Source organism: Loxodonta africana, chromosome 18, assembly GCF_030014295.1.
Source record: "Loxodonta africana isolate mLoxAfr1 chromosome 18, mLoxAfr1.hap2, whole genome shotgun sequence".
Lineage (NCBI taxonomy): Eukaryota > Metazoa > Chordata > Mammalia > Proboscidea > Elephantidae > Loxodonta > Loxodonta africana.
This window is the reverse complement of record NC_087359.1, coordinates 52601100-52628046: the sequence shown is the minus strand read 5'-3', so window position 1 is coordinate 52628046 and position 26947 is coordinate 52601100. Positions and strand designations below refer to the sequence as shown.

The 26947-nt window shown below is 43.2% G+C and overlaps 1 protein-coding gene across 1 annotated transcript; it reads left to right on the top strand.

Moving 5' to 3' along the window:
* Positions 1–10141: 10141 nt before the first annotated feature.
* LOC100655463 (C-C motif chemokine 3-like) lies at positions 10142–18309 on the top strand. Its single transcript, XM_003414357.3, has 3 exons — positions 10142–10463; positions 11097–11211; positions 11581–18309. The coding sequence occupies exons 1-3, from the start codon at positions 10388–10390 to the stop codon at positions 11669–11671; spliced, it is 282 nt and encodes a 93-aa protein (XP_003414405.1). The 5' UTR covers positions 10142–10387; the 3' UTR covers positions 11672–18309.
* Positions 18310–26947: the final 8638 nt, after the last annotated feature.

The following is a 26947-nucleotide window of genomic DNA, read 5'->3' as shown; positions in this document are numbered from 1 at the left end:
TTATTACTAAATGCACACAACTGTGCAACCACTGCTCAGTTCAAGAAACAGAGCAATAGCCTTCTCTGGTGCCCTCTCCCAATCTATACCCTCTCCTCTTTCTTCCAGTTTTACCACTATCCTGACATCTAGCCTCACAGACTATCTTTGCCGGTTTTTTTTGTTGTTGTTGTTTGTTTATTTTCTAAACATATGTATATATATTTTGGGGTGAAAATACACACAAAAAAACATATGACAATTGAACAATTTCTGCGTGCACAAGTCAGCAACACTGATTACTTTCTTCAGGTAGTACAGCCATTCTCACTACCTTTTTCCAAGTAATCCCACCACCTTTAACACACATTCAATGCACCTTAAGCCAAAACTCCTTCTTTCTCCCTCCCTCCTGCCCCTGGTAACCACTAATAATTTTTGGTTTCTACATATTTTCTTGGTGCCCTGGTGGTCCAGTGGTTAAGAGATCGGCTGCTATCCAAAAGGTTGGCTGTTTGAATCCACCAGTGGTACCTTGGAAACTCTACGGGGCTGTTCTACTCTGTCCAGTAGGGTTGCTAGGAGACAGAATCGACTAGAGGGTAACAGGTTTTGTTTTTTGACTCATATATTTACTTATTTCATATAAGTGAGATCGTACAGTGTTTGTCCTTTTGTGACTGGCTTATCTCTCTCAATATGAGTTTTTGAAATTTATTTAAATGAGATCACAAAGTAGGTTTTTGTTTGTATTACTCAATCTTTTACTTAAAGTATGTTTGTCAGATTTGTCTATGTTGTTGTATATAGCCACAGTTTGAAAATTTTCATTTCTGTGTAGTATTCCTTTACATGAATACACTACAATTTGTCTATTTCAGTGTTGATGGACATTAGAGTTGCCTCTAGTTTGGGAGCTATTATGAATAATGCTGCTATAAATACTCTTGTGCGTGTCCTTTGGGGCACATTTTTTGTTGAGTACGTACCAAAGAATGACCTTGCAGAATCAGATTTTAATACACAGATAAAATTTGGTAGTAGACGCCTTACCGTTTTCCAAAGTGGTTGTGAAGTTATACTCCCACCAGAAATGCATGAGACCCACTCACTCTGCTTTTTTGTCCGTACTTGATAATGTCAGTCTTTTAGATTATAATCGTTCTGGTGGGGTGTAGTGGTATCTCAGTGTGGTTTTAATTTGCACCTCCCTGATGCCCTATGATGTTGGACGCTGCTTCATGTATTTATTAGCAGTATGTGTATTTTCTTTTGTGAAGTGTCTATTCAAGTCTTTTGTCCATTGCCTATTGGGTTGTTTAGCAAGGAAATTCTCAGGCCCACCAAGATCTCTCTATCCCTCTCTCTAACGTATGAAGCTCAGGACCAGTTTATGTTTCAAAGACTGTCCCCAGCCCTCATATCCCCAAGTACCTTCCCTGGGTGACTCATGTGGCAGTCTCTCTCCTGCTGTCACTTTCTTGCCTCTCTCCTTTCTCTGCTTGGACAGCTCCTCCCTGGTTCCCTGAAGGCCCCAGACCAGGTCAGAAAGCACCTCTGTGGCTGCTTCCTGTGTCCTGCACACTCAGTGAGCCTCGGGAAGCTGGGCCTTCTCAGGATGGCTCCCCACCCTCCTACCTGTGCCTGTGCAGGTTACTTGTCTCCCCATGTCCTGTGGGCTGTCTCTCTTCCACATGCCTCTCTCTCTCCAGGCAAGAGGACCAGCATGAATATTACACCAGGGTAAAAAAACCCAAAAAACAATAAAAACCAAACCCATTACCATCGAGTCAATTCTGACTCATAGAGACATTACAGGACAGAGTACAACTACCCCATAGAGTTTCCAAGGAGCACCTGGTGGATTCAAATTGCCGACCCATTGGTTAGCAGCCATAGCACTTAACCACTATGCCACCAGGGTAGGAGCACACAATAATCACCAGCAAATTTGGAACAGATCTGGGGAGACATAAGAGAAGCATCAGGCAGTGGGGTCTGCCCTACACGTGAAGGAGGAGGCATCAAGAGCCTGAGTCGTTATTCAGTAGAAAAGCTAAGTCAGCTTCTTCCATCCTCTGAGAAGGCCAGGAAGTAGATGAGACATCACTCCTCAGGGCTGTGGAGTTGGGTACAAAGACAACCAAGGAAGCCAGGCATGTCTTCTTTACCCTGAATTTTTGTTTTTAATCTCTGTCTCTGTCTTATTTTCAGTCTCTAGCTCCCTTTCCAGGGAATATAGCTATTGGAACAGAGGTCCTCGTTCCATTTATTTTGGGGGAACTTTATCTGTTTTATGAAGACATTTCATGGCAAGAGACCATCTTCTGTAAATCACCCAAAGGAGGGCACTCCGCTCCTACAAAGGATTGAGGCTAACCTGCTGCTTGGCTCATCCTAGGCGCCAACTGGACCTGGTGCCTGCATCTTGTTAATACTTGAGTTAGGCCTTAGTTTTCCCAATAAAGATGGTCCTAGCCCTTCCCTGTCTTTCAGATCCAGAGAATAGTGTAGATAAAACTCCTTGAGAAACAACCCAGAATATTTTGAAACCTTCTGTGAAGTTCTCTGTTTCACTTAAAAACTCTAAAGCCATAGGACTTAGTGACGTGGTTTAGATGTCCATTCAGAGACTGGGGAAAAACTCCTCTTAAAAAAAAAAAAATTAAAAAAAAATTTATTTTATGTTTTTCGAAAATATCCACAGCAAACCATACACCCATTCAACAATTTCTACATGTGCGATTCACTGACATAGGCTACATTCTTCAAGTTGTGTCATCATTCATTACCTCTATTCAAATTATTGCATCACTATTAAGTTAGATTCAGTGCTCCCTAACATTCTCATCTATGCTTTAGAATTACTGTTGCCAATTTGATCTCATATAGACAAATCCTTAAAAAAGGCTATGTACAATGTGAACATTCTTTACCAATAGAGCTAAACTGTTGTTTGGTTTAATGATTACTTGAGGGAATAGTTTTGGTTCAGGGTTTAAAGAGCATCTCAAGGCATTAGATTCAGGGGTTCTTCCAGTCTCAATGGATGTCTTAGTCATCTAGTGTTGCTTTAACAGAAATACCACAAGTGGATGGCTTTAACAAAGAGAAATTTATTCTCTCACAGTCTAGTAGGCTACAAGTCCAAATTCAGAGTGCCAGCTCCAGGGGAAGGCTTTCTGTCTCTGTCGGCTCTGAAGGAAGGTCCTCATCATCAGTCTTCCCTTAGTCTGGGAGCATCTCAGCTCAGGAACCTCAGGTCCAGAGGACGCTCTCTGTTCCTGATGCTGCTTTTTTGGTGGTATGAGGTCCCCATGTCTCTCTGCTTGCTTCTATCTTTTATATTGCCAGAGATTGGCTTAAGACACTACCTAATCCTGTAGATGTTATCAGTATAATTACCTCTAACCCATCTTATTACATCATAGTGATAGGATTTACAACATATAGGGAAATCACATCGGAAGATAAAATGGTAGACAATCATACAGTCAGTCATACAAGGGAATCATGACCTAGCCAAGTTGACAGATATTTTGGGGGGACGCAATTCAATCCGTGACAACGGGCTCAGTAAATCTAGATTTCATAAGAATTTTTTTTTGTGTGTGTGTTTTCGGTGAAAGTTTACACAAAAATTAGGTTTCCATTTAACAATTTCTATACAAATTTTTCAATGACATTTGTTACATTTTACAATATGTCACCATTTTTATCATTTCCGTTCTGGTTGTTCTATTTCTATTCATCTAGTTTCCCTGCCCCCCACATGTCTGTCAGTTTGTCGTACTGTGGGGGCTTGTGTGTTGATGTGATGCTGGAAGCTGTGCCACGGGTATTCAGATACCAGCAGGGTCACCCATGGAGGACAGGTTTCAGCTGAGCTTCCAGACTAAGACAGACTAGGAAGAAGGACTCAGCAGTCTACTTCTGAAAAGCGTTAGCCAGTGAAAACCTTATCAATAGCAGTGGAACATTGTCTGATATAGTGCTGGAAGATGAGCCCCCCAGGTTGGAAGGCACTCAGAAGATGACTGGGGAAGAGCTACCTCCACAAAGTAGAGTCGACCTTAAGGACGTGGATGGAGTAAAGCTTTCGGGACCTTCATTTGCTGATGTGGCATAACTCAAAATGAGAAGGAACAGCTGCAAACATCCATTAATAACCGAAACCTGGAATGTAAGAAGTATGAATTTAGGAAAATTGGAAATTGTCAAAAATGAAATGGAACACATGAACATTGATAGCCTAGGCATTAGTGAGCTGAAATGGACTGGTATTGGCCATTTTGAATTGGACAATCATATAGTCTACTATACTGGGAATGACAACTTGAAGAGGAATGGTGTTGCATTCATCGTCAAAAAGAATGTTTCAAGATCTTTCCTGAAGTACAATGCTGTCAGTGATAGGATAATATCCATACGCCTACAAGGAAGACCAGTTAATATGACTATTATTCAAATTTACACACCAACCACTAGGGCCAAAGATGAAGAAATTGAAGATTTTTATCAGTTTCTGGAGTATGAAATTGACTGAACATGCCATCAAGATGCATTGATGATTACTGGCGATTGGAATGCGAAAGTTGGAAAATATGGTCTTGGTGATAGAAACAATGCCAGAGATCAAATGATAGAATTTTGCAAGACCAATGACTTCTTCATTGCAAATACCTTCTTTCACCAACATAAATGGCGACTATACACATGGACCTGGCCAGATGGAACACACAGAAATCAAATTGACTACATCTGTTGAAAGAGACCATGGAAAAGCTCAATATCATCAGCCAGAACAAGGCCAGAGGCTGACTGTGGAACAGACCATCAATTGTTCATATGTAAGTTCAAGCTGAAACTGAAGAAAATCAGAACAAGTCCATGAGTGCCAAAACATGACCTTGAGTATATCCCACCTTAATTTAGAGACCATCTGAAGAATAGATTTGACACATTGAACACCAGTGACTGAAGACCAGATGAGTTGTGGAATGACATCAAGGACATCATATATGAAGAAAGCAAGAGGTCATTGAAAAGCCAGGAAAGAAAGAAAAGACCAAGATGGATGTCAGAAGAGACTCTGAAACTTGTTCTCGAACGTCAAGCAGCTAAAGAGAAAGGAAAACTGATGAAGTAAAAGAACTGAACAGAAGATTTCAAAGGGCATCTCGAGAAGACAAAGTAAAGTATTGTAATGACATGTGCAAAGAGCTGGAGATGGAAAACTAAAAGGGAAGAACTCACTTGGCATTTCTCAAGCTGAAAGAACTGAAGAAAAAATTCAAGCCTCGAGTTGTAATAGTGAAGGATTCTATGGGGGAAAATATTAAACGACTCAGGAAGCATCAAAAGAAGATGGAAGGAATACACAGGGTCATTATACCAAAAAGAATTAGTCGATGTTCAACCATTTCAAGAGGTGGCATATGATCATGAACCGATGGTACTGAAGGAAGAAGTCCAAGCTGCTCTGAAGGCATTGGCAAAAAAGAAGGCTCCAGGAATTGATGGAATATCAAGTGAGATGTTTGAACAAACAGATGCAGCACTGGAGGTGCTCACTCGTCTATGCCAAGAAATATGGAAGACAGCTTCCTGGCCAACTAACTGGAAGGGATCCATATTTATGCCTATTCCCAAGAAAGGTGATCCAACAAAATGTGGAAATTATAGAACAATATCATTAATATCACATGCAAGCAAAATTTTGTTGAAGATTGTTCAAAAACGGTTGCAGCAGTATATCAACAGGGAACTGTCAGAAATTCAGGCTGGTTTCAGAAGAAGACGTGGAACCAGGGATATCATTGCTGATGTCAGATAGATCCTGGCTGAAAGCAGAGAATACCAGAAGGATGTTTACCTGTGTTTTATTGACTATGCAAAGGCGTTGGACTGTGTGGATAATAACAAATTATGGATAACATTACAAAGAATGGGAATTCCAGAACACTTAATTGTGCTCATGAGGAACTTTTACATACATCAAGAGGCAGTTGTTCGGACAGAACAAGGGTATACTGATTGGTTGAAAGTCAGGAAAGGTGTGCGTCAGGGTTGTATTCTTTCACCATACCTATTCAATCTGTTTGCTGAGCAAAGAATCTGAGAAGCTGGAATATATGAAGAAGAACGGGGCATTAGGATTGGAGGAAGACTCATTGACAACCTGTGTTATGCAGATGACACAGCCTTGCTTGCTGAAAGTGAAGAGGACTTGAAGCACTTACTAATGAAGATCAAAGACCACAGCTTTCAGTACGGATTGTACCTCAACATAAAGAAAACAAAAATTCTCACGACTGGACCAATGAGCAACATCATGATAAACAGAGAAAAGATTGAAGTTGTCAAGGATTTCATTTTACTTGGATCTACAATCAACAGCCATGGAAGCAGCAGTCAAGAAATCAAAGGACGCATTCCTTTGGGTAAATCTGCTGCAAAGGACCTCTCCAAAGAGTCGAAGAGGACAGATGTCACCTTGAAGACTAAGGTAGGCCTGACCCAAGCCATGGCATTTTCAATCACATCATATGCATGTGAAAGCTGGACAATGAATAAAGAAGATCGAAGAAGAATTGACGCCTTTGAATTGTGGTGTTGGTGAAGAGTATTGTATATACCATGGACTGCCAAAAGAACGAACAAATCTGTCTTGGACGAAGTACAACCAGAAAGCTCTTTAGAAGCAAGGATGGCGAGACTGCATCTTACATACTTTGGACACGTTGTCAGGAGGGTCAGTCCCTGGAGAAGGACATCATGCTTGGCAGGGTACAGGGTCAGCAGAAAAGACGAAGACCCTCAACGAGGTGGATTGACAACAGTGGCTGCAACAACGAGCTCAAGCATAACAAGGATTGTAAGGGTGGCTCAGGATTGGGCCATGTTTCGTTTTGTTGTGCATAGGGTTGCTATGAGTCGAAACCAACTCTACGGCACCTGAGAACAACAACAACAATTTCCCTGCCCTAGCTTACCTTCTCATCTTTGTTTTAGGGTAAATGTCAACCATTTGGTTTTGTATAGATGGTTTTTTTATTTTATGTGTCATTCTGTAATTTAGGAGATGGATTCCATAAGAATTTGAAATTCTGCTCTATACCCCCCCCCCCCGTTTGATCAGGATCTGTCTGTTGAGGCCCTCATCAAAGTATGGGGAACAACTCATAAATGAAGAAAGGACAAGTGTTGAGAGAGTCTTATGGTATAGACGAGATCTGTGAGCTGAGGGTCGTGGTGATGAGATGGTCATCCAGGGCAGAGACCTCTCTGATTCTGGGCAGTACAATATTATTTTCTTTAAATGTTGTCTTCACCCAGTTTTGAGGCCCTGGTTGAAGGCTAGTCCATTCTCCTTGAGCAGCTCATTAAGTTCATTCTCCAACCACTGCTCTTATCAGGTTCTTACTTCTGGGCCGCTATTCACCCTTTCTAATTGTCCCCAGGGCCAGGTACTCAGCAAAGAGGGGCAGCCCCTATGCTGTCTGAGCCTGCAGAATTTTTCAAAATGCCCAGTCTCCACGAATCTCGTGGCACCTAGCTAACGCCCCCTGCTTGCCATACATTAAACCCTCTCCTACAACTCCAGCTTGTTGCTACCTTGCCTTCAGTGCAACCCCCTGCATGGTCCTGCATCATGGCCTGCTGTGCCCCCCGTCTCTGGGAGCTGTGAGTATAATAAACCTGTTACTTTTCATGGCCTCTCTGTCTCCTCTTCCTAGCATCACACCTGATTTACCATCTCATGAATTTGTTAGAGTAGGTAGGCAGAGGACTGTGGGCAAAGCCAAGACAGTACTGAGCACTCATTGCTGCCTGCATCCTTCTGGGATCAAGCCATGCCCCCATCCCTTTATAGGGACAGGGACTCTGGACACTGAGGAGCTGGAGACTGGGGCTGACCAGACGGGACGTTTCTAGTGGAGTTGTGTCATGCTGTGAGTTGCATATCCTGAGGTTTCTTGGGTCACACAGGGGGATAGGGTATACAAGTATAGCTCAGTTGCTCACTTGCTGGGCCCGGTTGTGTGGAAATGTTTTCTACAGTGAAAGGAGATGAGATGCTAGTGTTAGATCGGAAGGTACTCGGACAGACAGACAGACTAATGGTTCCTACCACGGAGCAGAGCTTCTGGTGCTCTGCTGTAGCAGTTCTGACCACATAAGGTGATGTCACCGCATCCTGGAAGCACAAGTCACACTTACGCCACACCCTGGGTGAGAAGGACCATGATATCACCTTGCTCAGGGGAAATAATAACCAGTGAGGGGGAAGCCACTGTATTGGTTTCTATAACAAAGCACCACAAGCTGAGTGCTTCAAAACATCAGAAATGTATTGTCTTACAGTTCTAGAGAGTAGAAGTTCAAGACCAAGGTGTCAGTAATGTTGGTTCCTTCTGGGGTGTCTGAGGGAGAATCTGTTCTATGCCTCTCTCCTAGCTTCTGATGACTCCTGGTAATTCTTGGCTTTCCTTGGCCTGCAGCCTCATCAGTCCAATCTCTGGCCTCTGTTGTCACATGGTTGTCTTCCCTCTGTGTGTCTTTCCCTCTTTTATAAGGACACCACTCATTGGATTAGGACCCACCCTACTCCAGTATGACCTTATGTTAACTTAAATGGTAACATCTGCGAAGACCTTATTTCCAAGCCAGGTCACATTCATAGGCACCAGGGATTAGGACTTCAACGCATCTTTTTGGAGGACACGGTTCAATCCATAACAGTTACCAAGAGGCCAAGCTTAGTGGATTCCTACTATCAAGAAAAGATCTACATATGAACTGCACCATCACATTTTCTCTCCCATAGAGCAGAAATTTCTCATGCTTTTCACAGGTGTTTTGACTGCACAGATGTAACATATATGATGGTAACACAGACTCGTGAGTAGCCCAAGCCATGTTTAATCTGGATCTCAACAGACAGAATGGAATCGGGAAAGCCTAGGCTATAGGAATGACAAGAGGGATGAGGTCGGCCTTTCAATCACTGTTTCATTCATCAAACATTCACAAACTCCTACAATATGGCATCACTGGTTTGGATGCTGGATAATAGACATGAACATGCATCAGATAATGAAGTGTCTGTATAGATTAGGAGCCTTAAATGTTTTTACTTTTTGACCCAGGATATCTACAGTTAGGAAAATATCCTGAGGAAAAAACCCCACGTATGGAGAAAGTTTTGTGCGTATAGATGTTTGGTACTTTTTATTCATAACAATTAAAAGTTGGAATCAATACAAATGTACTGCAATACCAAAAAGAAAAACAAAGAAACCCCAAAACAGAACCTGTTGCCATAGGGTCGATTTCGTCTTATTACCACGAGGTGAAGAGCCCAAACAAGAAAACTCAGCAAAATGTTGGGGAGCAGAGAGGATACTTTTGAGAAGCCTGAGTCCTTAATGATGTCATTGAGCTGCCAGAGAAACCCTGGTTATGCCCATCTCTGGACTTGGCGATAAGGAAACAGGAAGTGTTCCAACGGTTAACTCTGAATCTCCAGGGAAATGAGATTTTTGAGGAAAGAGGACTTCATTTTTTAATTTTTTTACTTGCCCAATTTTAAAGGGCTAATTATTATTGTAAGAGGTGAATATACTGTCATTTATTTAATTGTAGTTCATCTCTTAATTGATACGAATAAGCTGTGACAAATACTTTTGTGCATACAACTTTCTTTCATACATGTGTTTATATATATATAGGTCAGGTCTCTGGCAGAGTGCCTTGCTGGTTGAAGGGCGAGAATATTTTAAGACTCTTCATTTATGGTATCTCCCATTTTTAGATTCTTCACCTGGGCTAACTCAGGGACTCCATAATGAACAGGTGAGGAATGAGCCAATGTCTGACCTCAATCTCACTCTTCTGGTAGTTGAGGCTCCCATAATTCTACTCTCTTCATCTACATTATGGTTTTACCTTGGGCTGTGCCAGGGCATTATCATCAATGTCTCATCCACGTCGTTGGAACGCTGGGAGTAATATCAGAAGGTTCAGCTCTGTGGGAGAAATACCTTATCGACAGATCTGTTCTTGTGAGAAGGAACCAGCTAAGTGGTCTCACGGTGACACCAACATCTCACCTCCTCTCACTGTGGAAACCATTTCCTCAACAAGTAAGCAACTGAGCTATTCTTGCAAAGAGTCTGAACCCTTGTGGCTCAAAGGTCTCCTGGCATATGTAACTCAGCATGACACCAACACCATGTTTAAAATTTTCCTCTTTGGTCTCCCCAAGTTTCCATCTCCTAATACCCCAAGGATGTCTATAAAGAGAAGAGATGGGTTAGACTCCAAGAAGGAGCCAACAGCTTCAAGTCTCCAGGTCCTAGCTCTACTTGGCCATCAGTGAGCTCCACTCTACCTGCCCAGCATTATGGAGATCCCAGGGGCTTCCCTCATCATCCTGCTCCTTGCTGCAGCCCTCTGCTCCCAGACCTGCTCTGCCTCATGTGAGTCTGTCCTCCTGTTTGTCTTCCTTTTGCTCTTGTCCCCTACTCTTTGACCAGACTTTGGACACAATGCCAAAGCCTATGGCTTGAGGCCCTCCAAGTAGAAACTTGACAGAAATTTCAGAGACTTTCCTGAGCAAAATTTTCCTTCTCAAGGGGTTTTATTTTAGCAATCCTATTCTCCAGCTCTGGGAGGCAAGGTAGGGATAAATCTTATTTTATGGATGGAAAATGGAGGCCCAACTGGAATTCTGACAAGATGTGGAATCTGGGTCCAATTGGCTCCCAGTCATGTGATCAATGATAGACTCACTTTGGCTGTCCTCATGAATTCCAGATGAAACTCCTCAAAGAGAAATAAAACAAGTAGGTTCTTCAGAAAATAAATTCTCTGTAGAGAGACATAGAGACCCAAAACCAGGATAAACAGAGAATGAGAAACATCAAAAGAGAGAAAGACGTAGAAATAAAAATGTCAAGGAAGAGAAGAAATGCCAACTGCATTCTGGATCCCTTCGTCTCCACATCCCCACCAGGAGCAGCTGCCTTGCCTTTTCTTCTGAACGATGACTTGGGATCTTTCTGTCCTGTCTCTCACAGTGACTTAGGCTCATTCTGTCCCTTCCTCCACAGTTGGTGCTGACACCCCGACTGCCTGCTGCTTCTCCTACACTTCCCGGCAGATTCAGCGCAAATTTGTGGACAGCTATTATGAGACCAGCAGCCAGTGCTCCAAGCCTGCTGTCGTGTAAGGGCTAGTCCTCCTGGGCATTCCTGGGGAGAGACGGGGAGGGTTCGGGATAGGGAGCAGCGCCCCCCTGAATATTCAGCTCTTTGAGGTCCATGAGGGTGCAAGACACCAGGGGTGGCCCCTGCAGAGAGTTCTGGAGGACCTCATCCTGGGCAGAGGGAGGAGAGGAGGGAAAATGACAGCAGGAAGTTAGCTTTCTGAGGGGACCCTCATATGAGACACTGAGGGAAGGCCTGAGAATCCTGAGTTTAAGGAGAAGTTTTACGAGCATGTGATAGGGTCTGAGATGTCTGGGTCAGAGAAGGAAGAAGGAACCACAGTGGGCCCAGGATTCCTCAGTGTTTAATCCTTTTCCACTCTCTACAGCTTCCTAACAAAAAGGGGCCGGCAGGTCTGTGCCAACCCCAGTGATGCCTGGGTCCAGGAATACGTCACAGACCTGGAGCTGAATTTCTGAGTGGAAGCAAGGAAGGTGTTACATCTGAGGACGGTCTGAGGAGCAGAGCTCTGAGCCAGGACAATGACCCTGCAACCCCAGAAGCCACCTCTTCTATGGGTTGCCACCCCAGGCCACACGCTGGGACCCTCCTTAACTTTTAGTTTAAGTATCTTATTTAATTTTTGTAATTTATTTCCACTGTTGAATTGTGTTATGTAATAAATGTTTTCTTTAACATCTCTTGACATTGTCTTCACTGTTCCTCCATCTTCCCCTTCAATCTTCTCACATTCGATGTGGGGGCCGATGAGTGTGATTAACTTTCTCTTGGGAAAAATTGTACTAAATAATATCAAACACCAAATGCTTATTGAATGATTCAACCCAGCACTGTGTTTTGAAATATTGAAGGTACTTACATAAAAGGAAAACCAGCATTTACCTAGTGAAGGCAGTATTAATTTTGTTTTCCCAGCGAATCCAAATCACGGGTTGAGAGGAATAGTGGGGGAAAAGTAGGGAAAAATGAAAACGGACAGAAACTGGAAGAAAAAGATTGAGTACTATTATACTGATACCAAACTTCTCCTTGGAGATACTTTCCTGCACATTATTTTATAAAGAAATCGTAACTAATAAGATCTAGGAAAAATTTCTACTTAACTGAATACCAAGATGAATCATACTGTGGTGTCTATTTATGAGCTTAAGTTCATCTTCATAAATCAGATTGATGGCTAACATTTGTTGAGGACTCACAACATGCTGGGTTCGGTGTCAAGTGCTTATATTAGTTAAGGTTTAGCAAACCCCACTCATAGTCTAGCAAGGATGCTCTGCCTGGCAGTTGACTGAGAACGCTGGTCAACTTCTCAGTTGTTCTTAACTCTGCTTTCAGGGAGAATGTTCTCCGTGGCTGTATCTGAGGTGAAGCTTGGGGACTAGGGTGGCCATAGCTAGCAAATAAAAATACACGATTGATTTTTTTTTTTTTAGTGTAAATATGTCTGATAAAATATTTGGGATGTACTTACCCAAAAAATTGTACATTATTTATCTGAACTTCAATTTGATTGAGTATCCTGTATTTTATCTGGTAACCCTACATGGGATAGATATCTTTTATAAAGGCTACATATATTTTGGAAACCCTGGTGGCGTAGTGGTTAAGTGCTACAGCTGTTAACCAAAGCGTCGGCAGTTCAAATCCACCAGGTGCTCCTTGGAAACTCTATGGGGCAGTTCTACTCTGCCTTACAGGGTCTCTATGAGTTGGAATCGACTCAATGGCAACGGGTTTGGTTTTTTTGGTTTTATATATTTCTTGTTGGGGATGAATGCATGGATTGGCTTAAGTGGGCAGCAGTGCTTTTCAACCTTGAATTCACATTCAAATCACTTGGGGAGCTTTCAAAACTGCAAAGCCAGGACCTCACCTCTGAAGTTGCTAATTTAGTTGGACTTAGGCAAGAGTCTTGGCTGTACAGTGGTTAAGAGCTTGGCTGCTAACCAGAAGGTCAGCAGTTTGAATCCATCAGCTGCTCCTTGGAAACCTGTGGGGCAGCTCCTCTCTGTCCTATAGGGTTGCTATGAGTGGGAATCAACTCAAATCAACTCGATGGCAACAAGTTATTTTGGTTAGGCAGTAGCTGGGCTTCAGTAATTTTAGAACTCCCCAGGCGATGTTAATGTGCGGCCAAGTTTGAGAAACAGTGTTGAAGTTCAGTCCCAGGCTGCTTTGGCCAGCCTTGGAGTTTCAGAAATAACAGAACTTCCTTCCTTGTTTTGAATGCCTCTAGTACATTTTCTTATGGTCACTTACACTGGGTGGTATATCAGGTCAGAATTCTGATAAATCCAATGTACATATTAGTTGTATATAATGTATGCATATATTGGTTTTACACACACACACACACGTGTGCACACGCACACAGGTATATGAATGATATGTTTTACATGTCTATATTTGGAGATACCTATATGCATATATATATATACATATGGAGCACCGGTGGTGCAGCAGTTAAGAGCTATGGCTGCTAACCAAAAGGTCAACAGTTTGAATCCACCACCCGCTCCTTGGATGGGACGGTTCTACTCCGTCCTTTAGGGTCGCTATGAGTCGGAATTGCCTTGACTGCAACAGGCTTGTTTTTATATACATATATGGTGTGTGCGTATCTCTGTGTGTGTAATAAAGATTTATTTTAAGGAATTGGCTCATGTGATTTTGGGGGCTGGCAAATTTGAAATCCATGAGACAGGCTAGAAGCTCAGGCAGGAGTTGATACTGCAATCTTGAGGCAGAATTTCTTCTTCTTTGAGAAACCTGAGTTTTTGCTTTAAGGCCTTCCAAGTGATTGCATGAGGCCTATCCACGTTATTGAGGGTAACCTCCTCTACTTAAAATCAGTTGATTGTAGATGTTAACCACATCTATGGGATACCCTCACAGCAACACCTAGATTAGTGTTTGACTAAATAGCTGGCCTGGCCAAGTCGACACATAAAACTAACTATTACGGGTAGTTAATCAGAAACAGAAAAACTGTGATAGTGTTGCATCAAGAACTGGGCCTGGGAGTGTGGGTCTCCCAGCACAACAAGCTGTGGTCATTACCTTCCCCACCTCACCCCTCTGCCATTTTAGTGACGTCTAGCTCCATATCGCCCTCTGCTGGTGAAACAATGCCTCAGGTGTGGAAGTTATAATTAGCTCCCTGCCTCTGAGGGCATCCCAACTGCTCCTTCACAAGCAACAGATTGTTGATTTTGTCAACAAGATAAATACTTAGTAAGAGGAGCCTGGGAGGCGGTGGGTCCGGCAGCTTCTGGGCCCCATTTTTATGGCCTGCCTAGTCTTCCACCTTTCCATTTCTGCTTACACTGTTTAAGATTGGAGTGAAGGAATTCTGCTTTTCCAACCCTGCAAGCTTCTGGATTCTTAATGGGCTTGGTTTGTAGGCAGCAAGCAGAAAGGACCCCTATTAAGAAAACCTTTTTTTTTTCCTTCTCTGCTGACAAGCCAGTTTCAAAGCAAGCTAAACTCTTTCTTAATGGACCTTACTGAACGATGCTAGAAGTAACCAGTCCCCAACATCCTGAATTTTCCTTTTTGATGCAACCTTAGTAGGCAAATGGCCGTAGTAAAAGTATAACAGGCCATGAGTGTAACCAGTTGTGCTAGATATAGGTGTCCTCGCTGAGTTTGACCTTAGCTTGTGCCCTCAGCCAATTCCATTTTTGGGGGTCTGTTATTTGCAGAAGGAGCCCTGGTGGCCCAGTGGTTAAAACACTCAGCTGCTAACAGAAGGATTGGCAGTTTGAATCCACCAGCAGCTCTGTGGGAGGAAAGACCTGGTTATTGCTCTGCTCTTGTAAAAACTTCTGTCTAGGAAACTCTATGGGGCAGTTCTACTCTGTCCTATAGGGCTAATAGGAGTCGGACTTGACTTGATGGCAACAGGCTTATTGGGTTACTTGCAACACTGTAGTCTGTATCAATTAGAGCTGTTTTCAGTTATAAATATCAGGAAAGCTGACTCCTTCTGGCTTAAATGATAAAGGGAACTTATTAGCTAACATAACGGAAGCTTTAAGAGGTAGAATTAGCTTCAGGCAAAACTTGATCCTGTGGTCCTTGTGTCTTACCATAAACTGTTTTCCTTTTGGAATCTCTTATCTCTCTCCAATATGAGAGCTTTATCCACCACTAGCTACTCTAATGATACAATAGCTTCCAGAAACTTCCAATGCAATGTGGATCATTATTTCCTCTAGAGAAGAGAAAGTCTGTATCCTCATATCTCCAGCAAAGAGCTTCAGGCTCACTTTCATTGGTGTGTCTTAGATTAGGAGCCTTATCTCTTAACCCAGGGCTCAGCAATCTATGGCCTGTGCACCAAATTTGACCACCAACTGTTTTTTTGTGGTGCACAAGCTAAGAAATTTTTTTAATGATTGAAAAAAAATTGAAAGAATATTTTGAAACACATGAAAGTTGTGTGAAATTCAAGTGTTTAACGTGTCTACAAAAACAGTTTTATTGGAAGATGGTCAGGCTCATTTGTTTATGTATTGCCTATGGCTCTGTTTTTCAGAGCCTGGTGGGGCAGTGGTTAAGAGCTTGGCTACTAACCAAAAGGTCAGCAATTCGAATCTACCAGCCGCTCCTTGGAAACCCTGTGGGGCAGTTCTACTCTGTCCTATAGAGTCACTATGAGTCGGAACCGGCTCCACAGCAACGGGTTTATGGCTATTTTCACACTACAACAGAAGGGTTCAGTACCTGTGACAATGACTGTATGACTAACAAAACTTAAAGTTGTTGCTATTTGGCCCTTTACAGAACCTCTTAGTCAGTCATTGTGTCTAGGGGAACGGATGACTGATTCATTTGAGTCAATCAATATTTATAACAAGTGTTATTAATGGGCTCAAAACCACACAAACTACAAACCCACTGCTATCAAGTCCATCTTGACTCATAGTGACCCTATAGGACAGAGTAGAACTGCCCCATGGCTGTAAGTCTTTTTTTTTAATTTATTTATTGTGCTTTAGGTGAAAGTTTACAAATCAAGTCAGTCTCTCATACAAAATATACATGCCCCTAAGTGCACTCCCAGCTGCTCACCCCATAATGAGACAGCACATTCCTCCTCTCCACCCTGTATTCGCGGTGTCCATTCAACCAGCTTCTGTGCCCCTCTTCCTTCTCATCTCGCCACCAGACAGGAGTCACCCGCATAGTCTCATGTGTCTACTTGAGCCGCGAAGATCACTCCTCACCAGCATCATCGTCTATGTTATAGTCCAGGCCAATCCCTGTCTGTAGAGTTGGTTTCGGGAATGGTTCCAATCTTGGGCTATGAAAGGGTCTGGGGATCATGACCGTCAGGGTCGCTCTGGTCTCAGTCAGACCATGAACCCTGGTCTTTTTACGAGAATTTAAGATCTGCATCCCACTGCTCTCCTGCTCCATCAGGGCTTCTCTGTTGTGTTCCCTGTCAGGGCAGTCATCAGCAGTAGTCAGGAACCATCTAGCTCTTTGGATCTCAGGCTGATGGAGTTTCTGGTTTATGCGGACTTTTTGTCTCTTGGGCTCAGATTTGCCTTGTGTTTTTGGTGTTCTTCATTCTCCTTTGCTCCAGGTGGTTCGAGACCAATTTATGCAACTTAGATGGCCACTTGCTAGCATTTAAGACCCCAGATGCCTCTCACCAAAACAGAATGCAGACCGTTTTCTTAATACATTTTGTCGTGCCGATTGACCTAGATGTCCCCTGAAACCATGGTCCCCAGGCCCCTGTCCCTGCTACTCTGGCCTTCGAAGCTTTTGGTTGTATTGAGGAAATTTCTTTGCTTTTGGTTTAGTCCAGCCGTACTGACTATCCCTGTGATATGTGTTGCCCTTCCCTTCACAGAGAAAAATTTTTGTCTACTGTCTAGTTAGTGAATATCCCTTTTCCTCCCTCCCCACCGTTGTAACCATCAAAGAATATTTTCTTCTGTGTTTAAACTTTATCTGGAGTTCTTATAATAGTGGTCTCATACAATATTTGTACTTTTGCAATTGACTAATTTCACTCAGCATAATGCCAAGGCTGTAAGTCTTTACGGAAACAGACTTGCAAAATACAAGAGGGGGTAATTTTCCAAATGATCATTTAAAAGTTCTTTTAACTGAGAAAGAAAAGATGCTGGGGAACAAACAAGTATTTACTAAATGTGCAGGACTTTCTTATATTAATTTTTCTTTATTCATGAAGAATATTTGTTTTGGGTTTATATTGCACCATATTCCCCCTCCCCGCAAATTTGGGAAACCATCTGGACCTTTCTTTTAACGGTCTACTCCATTTTTTCCAGCAATAGGTCTGTTGCTCTTCTGTACCTTCCAGAATTACCTCATTGATTGTAAAGGATTTTGATTGGGTTGTATCCTGTTGTCCCACAAACAATGGCTACTTCCCCAATCTGAGGCTAAATTACCAGCAAGGATTTTACATTTTTAACTAAGTCACCAACAACTGGGGCAGACAATTCTTCCAGGGCATTCTATATATAGAAAGAGGAAGGAGAGGGAATTGTCAGCATTGCGAATGGCCAGCCTAGTGGGTGCCACCTCTGTGGAGGAGAGGTCATTACTTCTCATCATCTTTATGCCCAGTGAAGGGGTTTCAAGGGGGGAACTTATAAAAACTGGAAGTTCCTGCTAGCAAGGTGACTCATTTCCTGTTGGATATCTATTTTTGCAGTGAACTTGTTGGTTTACCAGAGTCAACTTGAGCAGGGAAAAAGAAAACAGGAGAAAGGAGACAGGGCATACCTGGATGGTGTTAATGGTTAATGCACTCGGCTGGCTGCTAACCAAAAGGTTGGAGGTTGGAGTCCACCAAGAGGTGCCTCAGAACAAAGGCCTGACAATCTACTTCCAAAAAATTAGCCATTGAAAACCCTATGGAGCACAGTTCTATTCTGACACACATGAGGTTGCCATGAGTTGGGGTCAACTCAATAACAACTGTTTTTTTAAAAGCACGGTGCATAATTTTTAAGAAAGCTTGATATATGAAGAAAAAAAAAACAACTTGGGTGCATGAATATATATCAAGGACGTTTCACCTTGGTGGTTCACGAATTTACCTAGTGCATATTTTTTTTTTTTATACATTATATGGAGCCCTCGTGGCACAGTGGTTAAGCATTTGGTTTCCAACCAAAAGGTTGACAGTTCAAATTCACCAGCTGCTCCTTGGAAACCCTATGGGACAGTTCTACTCTATCCTATAGGGTCGCTATGAGTCGGAATCGACTTGACGACAATGGGTACAGGTATACAATATACGTTAGGTGTATAATATTTTATAAACTAACCATCGTTTTATAAAATAATGTTTCATTTTTAGCTTGTATGAATATGTAGACAGGTATTGTTGCCATTTTCTTTCTACTGACTTCCTTTCTTCAGATTTTTCTACTGTTTGCCCTTAACACTTTTTTTCCAATTGGCGATCCTAGACTTTGTCATAAAACAAAACCAATAAAATCACCAAAATTTCAAAAAAAAAAATTTTTTTTTATTTCACGCAGCTGAACACAGAAACTGTATATAACATTTTATAAATATTTTTGGCTGATACAATGTTCCTCGTTGTTGTCATTAGGTGATGTCGAGTCGGATCTGACTCATAGCGACTTTTTGTACAACAAAACACTGCCTGGTCCTGTGCCATCATCACAATCATTGTTATGCTTGAAACTGTTGTTGCAGCCATGGTGTCAAGAGTGAAACACAACCACTCACCTTCATACTGAGCGTGTGTCACCCTGAGTGACTAGGGGGGCAGAGGGAAGGGGGGGTGAAGGGAGTGTCTTGGGAGTTCTGCAAACTGTTAACAACACATAGAAATGTATTATAAAAATTAATTAGCCTAAATAAATAGAATTTAAATAAAAGCCCCAGAGTGTGGTTGCTCGGCAACCAGTCCATAAGAAAAGTGGCTTCTGAGTAACTGGTTTCTTGCTGCTTCCAGGTCACTCAGGGATTCAACTCCAAGGTCAATGATGTGCTCCGGGACCAGGACTCAGTGGGGTTGGTGCAGACCTGCTGGCCTCTTTGCTTTGGAAGCTAGGGAGAGGAACTGAGTTAAATAATTAGCAGGTGAATTTCTGATCCCTTGCTCCCCACCCCATCCCCTCTCTTCTTGGAAGGCTCAAGGTCTGTCCACTTTCTCAGGAATATTCTCCCAACCTCAGATTCCCAGACCTTTCCTCGATGACTTAGGGAGTCTCCTCAGGCAGCCTCCCCCTACTATCACCTCCTCCTCTCTCCCGTCTTCCCTGGGGCATCTCCTCCCTGGCTTTCTGTGGGCTCCACGCCAGGTGAGGAAGCACCTCTTCCTGTGTCCTGTCACAAGATAGGACCAGAGGTCTGAGCTCCCTCGATGGCCCTCATCCACTGGGTGCCCTTGCAGGTTGCTCCTGCTCCAAGTCTTGTGGGCTCTGTCCCTACATGTCGTGCCTCTCGCCAGACTAGCCCTTGGGAGAACCAGCCCTCACATAACACTGAGCACTGGTCTTGTAACAGTCATCTACCCGAGATCCACTGGGGGACACAGAGGACGTAGCAGATGCTTGGGGGACCTGTTGCCAACTGTGAGTGAAGGAGCAACATTTTTCATTTTTCAATGGAACAAGCGAGCTTGCTCCTTCTGCCTAGTGTTAAAGTCAGGAGGCAGTTGGTGGGGACATTCCACCAGGGATGAGGAGAGCTGAGAGGAAGCTGGAAATTTCTTGTTGCATTGTTCCACCCCACTCCCCCGCCTTTGGCCTGTCTTTTTCTGCTTTAATCTTAGCTTTGGTCTCTATCTTGCTTTGCAGGGAGTGCAGCTCATTATAACAGTCTGCTTTGTTCCCAGTTCCACCTAAGGAATTTAATCTGGCTTAAGAAGAGCCCCCCCTTCCCCCCCGCCTCCCCGCAGCAAGAAACAATTTCTGTAAGTCATCTCTGGTAGAGCTCTGGGGGGTAGAGCTGAGGTAGGTTGTTTATTCAACCGACCACTGGAAGGCACCTGAACCTGCATTCTGACTCTTGTTGAAAACCCACTCGATTTTCCCATTCCCAAAATAGGATAGAGCTCACCCTGTCTTCCAGGCATACAAAATAGAAAGCCAATTCTTTTGGAAAGAAAAGTCTCCTGGACAGATAGCCTGGAGAATTTTGAAAACCTCTTGTGAAGTTCTCTGTTTTATTGGGGCATCTCTGGCTTCAGGGTCCCTGGGTGGTGCAAAGGGTTTGTGCTAGTCTACTAACTTAAAGATTGGCGATTTGAACTTACCCAGTGGCACTGTGGAAGAAAGCCCTGGCAACCTGTTTCCTTTAAGATTAAAGCCAAGAAAACCCTATGGAGTTCAGTTCTACTCTGAAACATATGGGGTCACCATGAGGCAGGATTGACTCCATGGCAACAGGTTTTTGTTTTGGTATCTCTGTTCCTAGGACTTTGGCGATGTTGCCTGACCCCAGCCAGTGAGTGGGAGAACAAGAGCAAAGGGCAGAAGGGAGCACAGACTGGTGAGAAGAAGCTCGGGTACAGCAGGCATAGTGAGGAGGACAGTGAGGGCTGAAGAATGTGGATGGAGCAAATTGGGTTTGGGCTCTTGCTATTGCCAAACTCCTTCTGGGTTTCCAGGAACGTCCCTTTCTCTTAATGGGGAAGCCCTGGACCATGGGGAGGTGGAAACTGGGGGCGACAAGAGAGGAAGTTTTAAGCACAGTGTTGTCTTGCTGTTTTGTACATGCAAAGAGGGCCTTGGGCAACCACAGGTTCGGGGTATTTGCAAGAATAGTTCAACTTCTCACTTGATCGGGGCTGTTTATAGGGAAGTGGTTTCCACAGTGAGAGAAGGCGAGATGTTAGTGTCAGCCTGGGACCACACTTAGCTAGTTCCATCTCTCTAAACCTCTGTAGTCATAGTTTCCCCCAGGCAAAGCAGATATTTCTGATGTTATTCCACAGCTGCTCTAACTGCGTAGATGTGACATGTGTGATGATGCCACCAGTCTTGAGTAGCAAGACCCAGCTTGAACCACACCAGATGGACAGAGGGTATTGGCAAAGCCTGGGCTATGGGAGCGTTGGGAGTGGAGCCAGCCTTTCAGACACATGCTCATTCAAGACAGATTCATCTAGAACCTCCAATGTGCACTAAGCAAAAGACACAAAGATATGTTAGATATGCTAGCTAATATGGCTCAAGAACTTCAAAAAGTTACAGAGGTGGCTCTGGCTTCTTACTCTTTGACCAAGAAAGCCCAACTCTAGGAATCGATTCTTATGTCAATAAATTCACATGTGGAGAAAAGTCTATGCATGGGAACATTTAGTCTCCAGCGTATTTATAACAGTTTGAAATTGAACCCAGTTTAAATAGCTTACAATATGTGAATGCGTAAGGAAATTATGGTGTGTTCACTTGATTGAATATTAGCCAGCCTTTATAAACAACGTGATGACTTGGGAAGCGCTTATGTTTTAATGATAAGTTTTAAAAAACTCATGATGCGAATTGGCTTATTCTAATCAGGACCCACTCCAGTAGCTGGGAGTGTGGTCAATATCATATAGTAATCAAAACAACAACAAAAACAAAACAAACAAGTTGCCACCAGATCGATTCCGACTCATAAGCGACCCTATAGGACAGAGTAGAATTGCCCCATAGAGTTTCGAAGGATTCAATCTGCCAGCTCTTTTGGTTAGCAGCCGTAGCACTTGGCCATTGTGCCACCAGGGCATGATAGGTGAATTTTGGACACTCATTCCAGGAAAAAGGGGGAACAGAAGAAGCAAGTATGTGTTGTCCCCTGTGGTCTACCCCTTCATCCATCCAGTACTGAAGGACTCTCTTCTCTTCCCCAGTATGGACAATCTCAATGGATGACTCATTATTCTGAGAGTTCCCACATTTTTTCCTTCCCCAGTCTTCTGCTTATATAAAAGGGGGCGGGAGGTGATTGTGGTAGGGCCAAGTCTACAACCTCTTAGTCTGTTTTGAAGTGGCTGTGTAGCCCCACTTTCCAGTGGTTACTTTTACACTGTGAGGAGCTTAATGTCTCGTTAGCCATAGATTTCGGCAATAGTCATTTATAGGGCAATAGGAAATGCACACGTCAGCATCTTTTTAAAAATGAAAGACTAATAGTTTCTAATGCTAGAAAGCAAAGGAGAAGAAATGCTCATCACATAAGAAGGGTTAACCTGTGTCATTGCTGATTCTGACTCATAATGATCCCAAGTGTTTCAGAGTAGAACTGCGCTTCATAGGGTTTTCAACGGCTGTGCAGCGTCACTATATGGATTTGAACTGCCAGCCTTTTGGTTAGCAACCAAGTACAAACTGTTTGCACCACCCAGAGACTTATGTAAAAGGTTAGTGCCCCTCAGAGAGCAAGAAAAAAAAATCAATAGGAAAAAGATAAATGCATTATAGTGAAAACATGTTTTTTCTGCCCAGCATCTGTATTATAGTTTTCCTGATATCAGAACCCCAAATTTCCTTTGGGAAGCCACCTTTCTCTATAATTTTCAGAATTCAAATTTCTGTGAAATTCATCCAACCCACAGATCCAGGCATGAGCCTTGATTAATTTAAATAAACCAGTGAAACCCATCTCCAGTTAGGAATTGTTTTCCTGAACTAAGTCAGTCAAATGCAAAAGAACCAGTGAGGACACAAGCTCTCCTTTCCCTGATGAAAATGAACAAGGATTCATATAGCAATGGAAAGTACCAGCAGTCATCCTGGGAACCTCTCACGCGGAAGGGAGATCAGGCAGAGAAAAATTAATTAATACCACAGGGCTGCTGCTTTCAATCTTCCTGAAGCCAGAGTCACCTTTGGGCCCTTCAGTCTTAGGGTCACAAGGTTTATTTATTCTAGCTTCTTTGAGTTGGGTGGTATTGTTTTGTTTCCTCCTTGAAACTACTACCATCTGGAGATATACAGAGATCTATATCTGTACAGAGATACACGATCTGTTAAAAGAAACAGGCCCTGAAGTGTGCAATTAGCTGAGCTGAAGAGGTAGGGTGGGATAAATGGCTGATGTTGTCAGTGTTGCCATGAAGTCTTCCCACTCATGGAGATCCCAAGTCTTCTGAGGAGATTCTCGGTGGATTCTAACCACCAGCCTTTCACTAGTAGTGCAGCACTTGTGCCACCCAGGTTTCCCTTGTTGAATGGTTCTTGTTTGCTGTAGAGTTGATTCCAATTCGTAGTGACCCTGTAGGACAGAGTAGAACCGCCCCAAAGGGTTTCCTGGGCTGTAAGTGTTGTGGGAGCAGATCACCAGGTCTTTTCTTCCATGAAGTTGCTGGTAGGTTTGGACACCTGACCTTTCAGTTAGCAGCCGCGAAGGGTCCTTGTTAAATGGTAGTGGTTCTCAAACTTAAGTATGCATCAGAATTACCTGGGGGCTTGTTAAAACACAGATTCCTGAGTTCTACCTCCAGAGTTTCTGATACCGTAGGTGTGAAGGGAGGAGGCTTAGAATTTGCATTTCTAATAGATGCCCAGCGTTGCTCTTGCTGCTGTGAGTGGGAACTGCCTTTTGGGCACAGTGGCACTGTCGTCCAGTGACAAATGCTAAGGCTGCAGCATTAAGGAATTTGATAGGAAAAATAAAATCTAAGTATTGGAGTTTAATCATTCTTGCGTCTACCAGTAAAGCCCTTTAGGAAAGTGTTTAGGATATGTTAAAGTGGGGCTCATGTGAAATTGGAAAGGGAAAAAGTTTAGTTTTGTTAAGAAAGGCCCGTGAACCTGCTGGCTGAGTGCTCAGTAATCTGGAGTGCCAAGGGCTGTGTATTTGTTTCCCATGGCTGCTGTACCACAAAGTGGGTTGCTTAAAACAACAGAATTTGTCTCATCTCATAGATCTGGAGGCTAGGAGCCCAAAGTCAAGGTATCCATGTGTTCTCTGAAGGCTCCAGGGGAAGATGCTTCTTGCCTCTTCCTAACATCTGGTGGTGCCAGGCAATCCTTGGTGTTCCTTGGCTTGTAGATGCATCACTCCAATCTCTGCCTCCATTTTCACCTGGTTGTTTTTCCACTGTGTCTCTTCTCCTATTTTTATAAGGGCACCATTCATACCGGATTCCAGCCCACTCTACTCCGGTATGATCTCATATTAACAAATAACCTCTTCAAAGACCCGATTTCTAGACAAGGTCACATTCACAGGTACTGGAGTTTAGGACTTCTACATATCTTTTTGGGGTCACAATTCAACCCATAATAGGCTGTAAATGCAAAATTTTCTACTCCAAGCCACAGCTAGTGTGAGCAGAAACAGGGAGGTAAGAGATTTATAGGAGATAAACCTGGGGTCCAATTTCAGCGGTAGCTCCCTCTTCCATCCCCTCCTCTGAAATAGTCATATTCCTTACTTAACGAGGACAATCAAGTTCTTTGTGAAGGTGCAGGGGGACGTGGCCTTGGATCAGGGATCAAATTATCAGCACCTCTGCCCCTGAGGCTAGTGTTACACCAGCAGGGGAAAAGATGGAGGCAGAGGTCTTACAACAGAAGCCTGAAAGGTAGAGGCAATACAGTATTGAGACCTGTGCTAATCAAAAATCCATTGCTTTCAAGTCAATTCCGACTCATAGCGACCTTAGAGGCCTGTGCTAGGAAGTTCACATTCCCAAACCAGATGCCATAGAATCGATTCTGACTCATGATAACCCCACCTGTGTCAGAGTAGAACTGTGCTCCATTGGGTCTTCAGAATGGTTAATTTTTCAGAACTAAATCATGGGCCTTTCTTCCAAGGCATCCTTAGGTGGACTGGAACCGCCAACCTTTTGGTTAGCAGCTGAGCATGTTAACCATTTGCATCGTGGAGGGACTCCTACACATTCCCAACCACAGTTAAAATGCAAAATGTATGACTTGACAAGCTCTGCTTCAGGTGTTTTAGCCTATGCAATCGATCAGAAAAAAATCAACCCGAAGCCTAAGATCATTAGCAGGAAGTTATATTGCCACAGAAACCACAAGACCGGTCCTAAAGAGCCTTTGATTGCCCAACACCTGTAGCAAACCCCAGGCTCCTAACTCACATTGACAGGAAGTAGGCAGCCCCCAGGAAATGGATCTTCCCCAAAGTACATCTCAGGTGTGTCTAGGGAGGATATTCCCCGGGGAGGAGAGCTAGGAACTGCCAGGGGCTGAACACGGATCTCGGTCAAGTCTCAGACTCTGAAATGCCCTATGTCTTGTACATTTACTAGACTTCTAGTGGGCTAGGCTAGTGGTTAAGAACACAGGCTGTAGTTAAAGTTTGTGGTTTTGGATCTCAGTTGTACCATTTACTTGCTGTGTGATCTTGGCCAAATTGTTTAACCTCTCTGAGCTCTGGTTAACTCTTCTGTCAAATGGGAATATTAAGAGTACTGTAGGGGCCCTGGTGGTGCAGTGGTTAAGAGCTCATTTGCTAACCAAAAGGTCAGCAGTTTGAAACTACCCTATGGGGCAGTTCTACTCTGACCAATAGTGTCGTTATGAGTCAGAATCGACTCGATGGCAATGGGTTTGGTTTTTTGGTTTGGTATAGTACGTGTACGGAGCCCTGGTGGTGCAGTGGTTAAGTTGTTAAGGTTGGTGGTTTGAACCCACCATCATCTCCACGAGAGAAAAGACCTGGCAACTTGCTTCTGTAAAAATTTCAGCCTTGGAAACCCTGTGGGGCAGTTCTACTGTGTCCTGTCGGTTCGTTAAGAGTCAGAATTGACTCAACAGCAGTGGGTTTGGTTTTTTTTATGCTGGTCTATTGCATTGTGAGGACTAAATGGACAATGCATATAAAGCACTCAGCCTAGAATACGCCTAAAAAGTGTTAGCAATTATTATTCAGGAGGTTTAATTTATTGTAAATATGCAATATGGAATACTCTTTTTCATGGTATCTATTCAAGTAGTGAATTTCCCCAGAGTATGCAAATTATGATTTGGTTTATAAAATATTCAACTGTTTCAATGTTCTGGAACGTGCCTTCTGTGTAAAGTGGATGTAACTGTGTAGCCCCCCTTGAATTTCTCCCAACTTCCCTCCATTCCACATTGTCATGGATTGAATTGTATCCCCCTAAACTATGTGCCAACTTGGCTAAGATTTCCAGCATTGTGTGCTTATCCTCCATTGGAGATCTGATGTAATTATCCTCTATTTTGTGTTGTGTTGTAAATCCTAAACTGTGATGTTAATGAGGCAGGATTAGGTTGGACTGTATCCTAAGTCACCATCCTTACCCAAGTCATCACGCTTGCTTGAGTCACACTTTTTATCTCACAAGAGGTAAAAGGAGAGAGAAGCAAGCAGAGAGGAGGAACCTGACTACCACCAAGAAAGAAGAGCCAGGAGCAAAGTGTGTCCTTTGAATCCAGGGTCCCTGTGCTGAGAAACTCCTAGACCCAGGGGAAGATTGATGCCAAAAGACATGGAGATCTCCATGGAATCAGAAGGCAGAAGTTGAAGAGACAAGGACATTCCCCAAGAGCTGAGAGAGAAAGCCTTCCCTTAGAGCCAGTGCCCTGAATTTGGACTGTTAGCCTCCTAAACTGTGAGAGAATAAATTTCTGTTTATTAAAGCCACCCACTTGTGGTATTTCTGTTTTAGCAGCACTAGATAACTAAGACACACATCTTGCTATTCTTTGCCATCATTGTCCTTAACCCATGATCCAGCTTTGCCAGAAGAACAAAACCAAACTCAATGCTGG

Excerpts from the sequence above, each read along its gene's own strand:
- LOC100655463 (XM_003414357.3), top strand. The coding sequence starts at position 10,388 with ATGGAGATCCCAGGGGCTTCCCTCATCATCCTGCTCCTTGCTGCAGCC. Across the intron at positions 10,464-11,096 it reads CCAGACCTGCTCTGCCTCAT|TTGGTGCTGACACCCCGACT; the intron begins GTGAGTCTGTCC and ends CTTCCTCCACAG. Across the intron at positions 11,212-11,580 it reads TGCTCCAAGCCTGCTGTCGT|CTTCCTAACAAAAAGGGGCC; the intron begins GTAAGGGCTAGT and ends CACTCTCTACAG.